The sequence below is a fragment of the Onychostoma macrolepis genome, chromosome 21 (assembly GCF_012432095.1).
Source record: "Onychostoma macrolepis isolate SWU-2019 chromosome 21, ASM1243209v1, whole genome shotgun sequence".
NCBI classification, from domain to species: domain Eukaryota; kingdom Metazoa; phylum Chordata; class Actinopteri; order Cypriniformes; family Cyprinidae; genus Onychostoma; species Onychostoma macrolepis.
In genome coordinates, this window is record NC_081175.1 from 16261093 (window position 1) to 16271899 (window position 10807).

General features: G+C 41.3%; 1 protein-coding gene across 1 annotated transcript; it reads right to left on the reverse strand.

Moving 5' to 3' along the window:
• Positions 1 to 210: 210 nt before the first annotated feature.
• LOC131529102 (olfactory receptor 2A12-like) lies at positions 211 to 2212 on the reverse strand. The gene has a single exon (XM_058758627.1). It carries the CDS (start codon positions 1174 to 1176, stop codon positions 211 to 213), a length of 966 nt encoding a protein of 321 aa, XP_058614610.1. The 5' UTR covers positions 1177 to 2212.
• Between the last annotated feature and the right edge of the window lie 8595 nt (positions 2213 to 10807).

Sequence of the window (10807 nt, forward strand, 5' to 3'; positions counted from 1 at the left end):
GTTTTACTTGCATATCGTATCCTCATTTCTGACGTAACACATTTAGGAAAAGAATATGAACTGTTAGTGTCATGATATTGTCATAACTTACCATGAGTTATTTACAATAAACCTACAGTTTTTCCTAAAGCAAGGCCGTTTTTCAGCAATGTAATAAATTCTTTGCTTTCACATTGTACATGCAAGAAAAATAACGTAAGAATGTATTCTTTATTGTCTTCTGATATTAACAAAGGATTTCAAGATTCTTTTGCGTACTTCCTGGAGTTTTAACCCATAGATTACTGGATTGACAAGAGGTGGCACAATAAGCATCTCTAGAGCCAAAAAATTTTGCAGATTCTCCGAGACATTGCTTGAGCCATATCTGGTGTACATGGCATCAAAAAACACAGCAACAACATAATTCATCACTGTTAACATATGAGGCACACATGTCTGCCAAAATTTCCTTCTGCACTCTAATGACGCTTTGCATGCAATGATAAGTTTTATATATGACAAAATAACAAAAACAGTCAAGCAAGAATAAAATGAAATTACAAAATATCCATAAATATTATTGATGACATTTGACTCACATGAAAGTTTTACCATAGACCAATTGTCACAGTACAATTTATTAATGTGATATTTACACAATTTCAGCCTATTTGACAACACAAGAAGAATAATCATGTAAACAAAGGGTAGGATCCAACAGAAGCCAAGTAATACACTGCATGAAAATTTGTTCAGTTTTGTATGATAGTCTAAAGGTTGACATATGGCCACATGTCTGTCATATGCCATTACAGTTATTGTAGTACAGTCACACATAACTGAAGTGTAGATCACAAAAGCTTTAAATGCACACATGTAAGAAGGAATCACATATGAATCCAGCATTAAATCATGTAGGAATTTAGGATAAAATCCTGCTGCTCCATAAATATCATTTACACACAGATTGCACAGAAAAATGTACATTGGTTCATGAAGGGCTTTCTTCAAGACAATAACAACACTGACCCAAGTGTTAACAAGAAGTATCATAATATAGAGCACCAAAAAGCATGTGAAATATATATGTCTGTATGATTTAGAGTCTCTTGGTTCCATCAGGGTGTAGGTAGGAAAAGATGTGATATTATCCATGTTCATCAAATAATTATGATCCATGAAAATCAACTGCATAAAAGACAAAAATCCAAAAAGACATTCAACTATTACCTTACACTAGTGGTCAAATCTTACAGTATATGATCTCAAAATATGGAGGCTGTAATGACCACTGACCTGCTAATAAATAACACTTTTGTTCATGGCAACTGGTCTGTGACTGTGAGGATCTAACAAATAAACCCTAGGGTTTTTTCTAAGAGCTTGTTTGATCTTTCACATGTGTTTCATTGCAATACAGCACTTGGCACTCAAAACATCAGTTGATTTAAAAATTAAACACGATTTGGCGATTATCCTTAGCATTTTTCTTTTCTTTTCTTCTTTTTTTTTTTTTTTTTTGAGAAGGTAAAGCTTTATAAATATTTATCATAAAAAAGGCATGACCATCATTGCAAAATGTTTATGGGTGTCTACTGCATATCATGACCCCTGACCCAAACCATTAAGGACCAGATTTACTAAACAGGGCAAATTAGTGTGAGATCACAATGCCATAACAGTACCGATGGGAGTTGTGCAGTGATCTACTGACAAATTAAATTGGCAAATTAAAGAACACAGGCGCAGCAATGAGCAACACAATCTACCAAGAGCAGCACAATTTATAGTAGGGTCGCAAACAAGCAGAACAGATGAGAATCAGGTGCACATAATCTACTAACAACACAGGCACAAAATGGCTAAAGACATTCTTTGGGGTGTTAAAGAATGGTGTAAATACCACTAAATTACTGCAAACCTTAGTAAATCAACTTGGATGATTCATTTAAATTTTCGTCTCCCGTGAACTTTGCGTCTGAAAGGGAAACTCCTGCAATTGCATATGCAATAAACTCAGCTGCAAAAATAACTGTCCACATCTTTTAATCGCTAATTTTTCACTTTGTGCCTTTAGTAAATCCTGAGAGTAAATGCCAAAAGGGGTCTACTATCTTCACTTTTCAATTCTTCACTTCACTCTAAAATAAATAAATACAAAGATTTCAAAAGGAAACTTTCTGTGAACAATATTGTGTGTGAAGACTATTTTTATAGTCTGAAGACTATAAAGAAGGTTTTGTGCAATGGAATGGTTCTATGGATGTTAAAGAGTCTTCATGGAACCTTCAATGCCAATTAAGAACCTTTTTGAGGAGTTAGAATAGTTGTCCTCAGATAAATAACTTCTTTAGGAGTTGTGGAGGTGCTTAGTACGCACCTCTCCTCACAGTGCCAAAGACAATGTTTCTTGAAGACACACCAAGTAGTTTGCGTATAACATGCTTGTGAACTCCATGGTCACTTTATTTTTACATTACATGGTTTTACTTTATTTTCAGGTTACATGTAGAAATTATGACTGAGAACTATCCTGAGTCACAAACAATCCTGAACTATTCTGAGACTCAAAGCATTGACCAAAAAAAAAAAAAAAAAATTGTCAGACATTGTAATTTTGTCACAACCTTGTATCAGATTATATATTGTAGCTAATATGTAATATTCAGATATACTTTGCTTAAAGATAAATAAGCACTGAAATAAACACTTCACTTGTTGTTTTTCTCACTGCATTATTAGCAAGAGATTAAAATATCCTGACAGGAGAATAAAGAGATGGCAAAATAATATTTCATCGAGCCAAAGGTCATTAGCTAGCATGAGCTGGATAAGTATCCCACATGGGACATAATTTCCCTGTGTGGCCATTTTTCCTGTGAGACCAAGAATTGTGCTATTCTTGATGATGACATAGTCAAGCCAAAATAAAATGATAGCCCAAAATAATTAGAATTAAAGTGTTTATTAAAATTGTGACTGCTATGGTCAACTCAAGGTCAACCCAATCAAAGCATGTTTCTGAAGGTTTTTAAAACAAACATATTTAAAGTGGCCAAAGAAAACCATTTCAGTGTTCCACAGCAACAGTCATTCATCCTTGCAATGAAATGAAATGTGTTTCACCAAATCACAGCCTTTAGCCTGAAGCAACACATTTTATTATAACTATTAATGAGGATAGACAAACTTTAAAATTAATCATCAAGTTATCATTTAAATCAGCACATTAAGCTTAAATTATGAATATATAACATAAGGATATGCATGCTTACAAACATCCTGTCTGCACTGAAAGAGTTGAAAGTGGAAAAGCTTTGTGATACAGGAAAGATTTTAAAGGGGTCATATGATGCGATTTCAAGTTTTCCTTTCTCTTTGGAGTGTTACAAGCTGTTTGTGCATTGATGAGATCCCTATTGCAAAGACTAAAGTCTCAAACCCAAAGATATAGAAAAGAGAAAAGTTAAGACTCATCCACGCCCCCCTAAAACGGCCCATTCAAACAGCCCCCACATGTCTATGTCACGATGTGGAAATATTTGCATAATGAAGGCATGGTTTCAGTAACTGCAGTAGTGTTGATGACGCCATGTCAAGGAGATGCAGTGTGTTTCTATGCGAAAGCCAAAGCACTTTATTTGGCCTTCTAAAAGTAGATGCAATTAGGAATCATTGGGTAAGATTTGTTTACAACACAACAGCACAACCCAAATGTTCAAATTTGTGCAACGCATTTTATGGACGACAGTTTTGTGAACCTAGTAGAGTACAAGGTTGGCTGTGCACAGGCTATTTCTACAAAAAAAAATAAATAAATAATAAAAAAATTGTGTGTGTGTGTGAGAGGGGAACTGGGTCACATCACAGCAGAGGGTACAGCCTGTCAGAAATCGTCCTAACCGCGGCTTGTATACTGCAAATACATACGAGCATCATCACTGTGTCTGTCACATGACTCTGTTCCCCTTTCGGGCTTGAACTGATAAAAATAAGTTGAAAGCTGAAACTCGCGATTATGGTAAGAGGAGTTACATTTCCGACACGTGCTTGTGGTGTTCGGCCAATCACAATGCACTGGGTCAGTTGGCCAATCAGAGCAGACTTCACTTGTTGGAAGGAGAGGCTTTGTAGAAAATGATGCGTTTGAGAGAGGTGGGCCATAGAGGAACTACAATAATGTACAGTATCTGAAAAATGTTAGAAAAATGTTTTTTGAACATTAAAGCATGTCAACATTTTCTATTACACCAAATACACAAAATAATGATCTTTAAAATAGCATCATATGACCCCTTTAAATATTTTCTACTCAAATTAATTTTTCATATTTAGGTATATTTGGTGAGTAACTAGAGACACTGCTGCCGAACAATATTGAGAGACGCACAGACCCACAGAGTTAATCTCTCTCTCTCTCTCTCTCTCTCTCTCTCTCTCTCTCTCATAACTGAGTTATTAACTGCATTAATCTGCTATCAACGGCTCAAGCCTCCGTTACTAGGTTTAAAATGACGTTTTGAATTAACAACGGAGGCGTTGGATGAGATGCAGAAGAAATAATCCTACTCACAATATCGATTTAAGTAGAAAAATCATCAGTCTCTGGAGCCATGGTGGATCAGGGGACTCAGGAGGCCATGGCAGATCAGCCTCCGAGGCCGTGGCCCCAGCCCCCAGCTCTGGAGGAGCGGGCACTTGAGGGCACTCTGGGGCTGGAGCCATCACTGGAGTGAGCTCTGGGGCTAGAGCCGACACTGGAGCGAGCTCTGGGGCTGGAGCCAACACGGGAGCATGCACTGGGGCTGGAGCCTACACAAAAAACGGGAAAACAAACACGGGGAGAAGGGGCGCCGCTTACTTTCTGTTTCGGTCTGGTATTCTGTCACACGTGCCTAATGTGCTGGAGCGAGGAGACACGAAGACGTAGGAGTTTCACAATTATAACAGTCTTTATTCATCCAAATCCAAAAGGAACACACAGAGAAGCCAGGAGACACATATGTAGCACAGGTAAGACAAACAATACTGGACACTGGACACAGGGCTTAATTATTCAGAACGAAACGAGGAAATCAATGGGACACAGCTGGAATCAAATCAAACACAATGGGCACAGGAACAGGAAAAAAATATATGGGCATAAACACAGGAGAAACTGGGACATGGAGAGAACATGAGGAACAAAACACAAGACACGGGGACACAAGTCTGACACACCCAAGGTGGTGTGCATTATTTTTCTAATAATTCAACGGCCCGTCATCAATTATTCCTTACTTATAAAGCACATATTAATGCCTTATCCTGATTGACCATTGAGAAGAAAAACGTACATTGGTTCATGAAGGGCTTTCTCCAAGACAATGACCACACTAAGCCAAATATTCACAAATAATATAGAGGAACAAAAAGCATGTAAAATATATAGGCCTATATCTATATTATTTAGAGTCTTTTTGCTTTCATCAGGGTGTAAGTTGCAAAATAAGTCCTATTATCCATTTTTCTGTTTCTACACATTTATATTTGTCTATATGCCAAAGACATGATGTAATTGTTTACAAATGCAAAAATGAGTTGCCGTGGAATTTCTTATTAGTCAAAGTAATAAAATAAATGTGAAGACTGAGAATGAAAAACCAAACAGAGGTTTGTCTTTGTCTTGCTTTAATTCTCTGCAGAGAATGATCTGGTTCACACACAGCTTGAGTCTGTGAGCAAAGAGATAATAGGCAGGCTCACAGCCCAGACTTTATACCATCTAAAAAGATACATTGAAGGACAAATAAGACTTTGCACCAATCATGTTACTCAGCACACATCACCCCATAGTACATCCCCAGAGTGCATGATACTGTCTGTTCATGCACATGTTACATAGAAGAACACAATGCCGTTTTGACAAACTGGCTTTGTGACTGTCAGCAGCCAAATGTTTTAAAATTTTCACAGTGTCTTGTTCGCACGTTTCATTATCTTTTTAACAGGGAAAAAAGGTGTACGCACAGGAAAACCCTCAGAAGGCACAATTACCGCAGCTGCTTTTAAGAATTCAAAAACTGGTGTTATCTCCTCAATAGCCTCTTTTTTCAGGGGATACTGTGGTTTGCATGGTCTATAATCAGATCTTGGGAGTGTTTCGGACTGGTTCACAATTTTTAATTAGCCCAATATCAAATTGAGACGAGGCCCAAAGTTTTTTAGGAACCTCTTTTAGAGCTGGGTGAGTCTCTACTTCTTCTGCTGAGAGGAGGGAGTGTGAGTGTGTTGTCATTGTGTCATCAATCTCACAGACCATGCGTACAGCTTTAACAGCAGGCTTGTGCAAAAATATTCAGTGTGCAGACAGCATTGGATTGTATTAAACATTTTCCTCTGCTGTCTCCACCCAATTCACATGAAAAATACACATTTTTACAAATAAACCAATGTCCTCCCAATGGTCATCATTCTTTTTGGACAATGAGACATGTGGGAAGGAATCAATAACATGAAAAAACAATTTGGTGTTCATTTCTCAAATCAACAGTAACAGCACATCTGTTTTCGGTCCAGATTAACCATTTCAAGTCTATCGTGTCTATTCATTGAAACCATTTCTGTCCAAACATTTAATCTCTTCCAAATGATACATGCGCTGAGCAATGTAAATCAGAGAATTGCATAATTTCAGAATTAGGTGAAACTCTGTCTCTTGCAGCATTGACAAGTTTTTCACATAATTCATCATCTTTCAGTTTCCACTGGTAAATGTACAACTGCGGTTGTTGGATTGTGGCTAAAGTTTGAATTTGGCATTGGACTACTTGAATTCCATCTGGGCTAGATAACAGAGAAATACCCAGTTTGCACATTAAATCTCTTCCTAACAAATTTTGAGGGCAGTTTTCTGACAGTAGAAAAGAATGCTTAAAGCCATTCTCATCCTCACATATCAATGGTACATTGAAATTCTCTCTGACAGTATGACTACATGCAGAAGTTGACCAAACAAAATTTCCTCTTAATTTTGGAATTGGATCTATTTCATCCATTCTGATTACAGAATTGCTAGCCAGCTATCAGCTAGGAAAATCATTTCAACTCCTTTTACCCATAATCTAACCTGTGGCATTTGTTTATATGCTAGACCATTCAAATGACTATATGTGCCTATTTTCTTGTCAAGAGAAGATTTGTCATTTTCTAGTCTCGCAATGTGATCATGTATCAGAGCAAGCAAGTTTACTTCATTGCAGTTAGCTGTGTGTGCGTTTTGTTCTTATCGGTTTCTGCTGCATGGCCTTGGTGGACTTTGCTCCCGACTCCCCCCTCCTTTTCTGGTTTCTGCTGCGAGAGTCTCTGTTGTCAGTCCGCCTTTGCCTTTGCCGGTCCAGCCGCCACTTGACCCATCAAAGCTGGGCACTCCGCCTTCCAATGTCCCCTCTCTCCGCAGAAATAACAAACATCTGGATAGGTCTTACTTTGTGCCAGTCTGTTGCCCCCAGTTTGAGCATAAGCAAATGTTTCAGTTCTTGCACAGTGGGACTAAATTCTTGACAGAACAAGTCCAAGTCATTTGCAAACTTTTCCCCGTAGTCTTTGGAGTGAGGCAGGTGTGTCATAGCCTCTTTCAAAGCTCTCATTCCATGGCCGAAAAACGTTTACAGTTCTGTCCGGCCCAGCCACTTGAATCATGGGGAAAGCTCCCACATGCTCTCCTCTTTCTTCCAACTCATCCTCATCCAGACTGTCCGGTTGCAGTGTCAGTCTCTCATGAGCTTTAGATCTGGTGTTGACTCCAGTCATAGAGTATTTCATCGCTCTGACGCCATCGCTGGTGGACTATCTGGATGATGATGCTGTCGAAGTTGTTGCAGGGGCAGGTGTTTGCTCTCCTTTTGGCAGTTCGAGGATCTGTGCTTGTCTTTCATTGGGTGGTGTGAGTAGTGCAGTTGCCGCTGCACTGTAGGATGAAGGCAACGGTGGTGCCGGCAGTGGTAGCTGTATCTGTGGCTGTGGCGGCATCTGTCGATAGGGGTGAGGTCAGGAGTCCAGATCAAAGTCCACTTTGGCTCACTGCAGTTCTCTAAAGGGATAAAGAGTAGAATTCTGAGCAGTATTATCTGTTCTATTGTCATCACACTCTACAGAATTATCAATTTTCTGTTTGTCTCTAAATGGCAGCTCTTTTGAAGTAAATGTTTTGTGTCTGCGTTCTGCTTCTTCATGCTAGTAGCCTAAGTATTTCCTATGTTTCTGAAATTAGTTTTTTTGTTTGTTTTTCAGCTTTTTCTTATCTCTTAATGTGATGTTTTATTAACAAATTTCGGGAGGAGCACGTGCAGATAATTAACACGGCCAATTCATCATCAGTAATCACACCATCTATCCAACCAGCATGAGAGAGAACCCCTTTAAATAATCAAAGCAGTCTTACCTTCATCATCTCTAGTCATTCAGCATTCGGTTCGCTCCTTTGTCATTATATCACAGACCCAATTTTTCCCGTCCAAACACCGAGACTTATACTCAGGATTTTCGGATCCTCCACAGCAATCTGCCGGCCCCAGGATCACTCCTTGTCCGCCATTCATCGCCGCCGTGCCCCAGGCCCCAGGCCGCTCTGCTCGACTAGCCACATGATTTCCCAGACGCCGAGGTTTAACCTCGTCTTCACTGCTGAAACTTCAAACTTCCCCGCCATTCTTGTATCATTCGGCCGCGCCAACAATTCTTCCGTTGGGAAAGTGGACAGTATTTAAGCCTGAGGCAAACGCTCATTAATTCCAACGCACCATTCTCACTGAGGGTAAACAAAGTGGATCTGTACGATCTATTTGTCACCATGCAACTGAGCCAACCTCACTAAATCCACTCCAGCTGCCAAGGCGGCCAATAGATCGAGCAAAGCCCCAAGCTCACCTCGCTCGACACCACCATTGTCCCGCGCAAGACCCAGCTCTCCTAGAGCATTGGGTCGCAGCAGCAGGCCTTCAACGAGCCTGGGCCACACCCCAGTTCTCACCGCAGCAAAGCCTCACTTACTTCCTGCCTCGGATCAGCCTTTCACCGCGGCTCTTCTGGCCGCAGCGCAGTATGCAGCCGGGCCTCCAGCTTCTGTTTTCAGACGCTAGCGCGAGGCTGCCTCTGCTAGCGATGTAATCGGCCAGTGTTGCCAAATAATTGTTCAGGTAAAAATTGCTAAGGCAGGTCATTTGTTGCTAAAAGTTGTTAAATGACGACGCGACATAATTGGATGTTAATGTCATTATGTAACCATGACACAAAGTGTATAGAATATGCACTGAAATTATTAAAATTTTCTGTATTTTTCACCAGCATTTTATCTGTAGGCCTATTACAGATAAATACCTTGGAACCACCCCCCGTAGCCAGCAGCATCAGGACACAGATTTTGTCAGAAGATCAGACTGTTGGCACCAGAGGCAGAACCACTCCCAACCCTTAGTTATTCAATCTCCAGTCATCGATCCAACCATACCAAACCCATTACAGAAGCCTGCAGGCTAAACTCCCGTCTGACCTACTTTTGTTGATGACTCTACACGCCCCGCCAGACGGTTCGGGTTCCAAAAACACCTCAAGTCCATTCTACTGCCATCCGGCATCCCAGCAGATCATTACTCCAGCCACTCGTTCCGCATAGGCTTAGCTACCACAGCCGCCCAAAAAGGCCTCTCCCAGCCTCAGATCCAGGCACTCGGCCGCCGGACTTCAAAGGCCTTCAAGACCTACATTTGGTCAGATCGCTTTCATATCAAAGAAGTTCACTGAACCCTCATCAGCCGTCCCCTTTTTAACGCCAGTCCATCTTTACTTCCCACTCATCTCTACTTCCCACTGCCGCAGCAGTGCTCGCTCCTGCAGGAGCCTGTATCTCTACTTCCCACTCATCTCTACTTCCCACTGCCGTAGCAGTGCCCACTTCCGCAGAAACCACATTCACTTTTCAGATGCTGCAGCAGTGCCTGCTTCCTTCAAGGCCTTATTCTCTTTCAGATGCCGCAGCAGTGACTGCTCCCACAGGAGACTTTTCTGTATTTCCCCCACTGCCGCAGCAGTGACTGCTACTGCAGGAGCCTGCATCTGAATTTCCCACCACCGCGGCAGTGTCCGCTCCTGCCGGAGCCTTCATCTCTCTTGTTCCCACCGTCGCAGCGGTGTCCGCACTCGCAGGAGCCTTCATCTCTCTCATTCCCACCGCCGCAGCAGTCCCCGCTTCCACAGGAGCCAAACTCTCTTCTCTAAGGCCACAGCAGTGCCGCTAACCCAATCGACGTCCAGCACCCCACCAACCTTAAGCTCTGCAAGTTTTGGGGGGTTATCAACACCCCTCTCTGGCTGCTGTCCCACATGAATTGCATCTTTTGGGGGAAACGCTTTGGGTCCGGGCTGTCTCCCCGGACAGCATGCCAAATACGCATTACTTTTACTCAGTTTATTATATGTAAGTGTGAACTTGTGAAGTGATGTTTTATTAACAAATTTCGGGAGGAGCACGTGCAGATAATTAACACGGCCAGTTCATCATCAGTAATCACACCATCTATCCAACCAGCACGAGAGAGAACCCCTATAAATAATCAAAGCAGTCTTACCTTCATCATCTCTAGTCATTCAGCATACCTCCACCACCCCGACTCCTCACCTTCAGCCAGTTCCTATCCCAGCACGGGGAGGAGCACTTGGGGGTAACGCTCTGGGTCCGGGCTAAATGCCGAGCTCGGAGCCCTCTCCCCAGACAGCACGCCAAATACGCATAACCTTTACTCAGTTTATTATATGTAAGTGTGAACTCGTGAATTGTCTTAACATTTTT

What these genes read in the sequence shown, in the direction of transcription:
- LOC131529102 (XM_058758627.1), bottom strand. Translation starts at nt 1,176, where the DNA reads ATGCAGTTGATTTTCATGGATCATAATTATTTGATGAACATGGATAAT.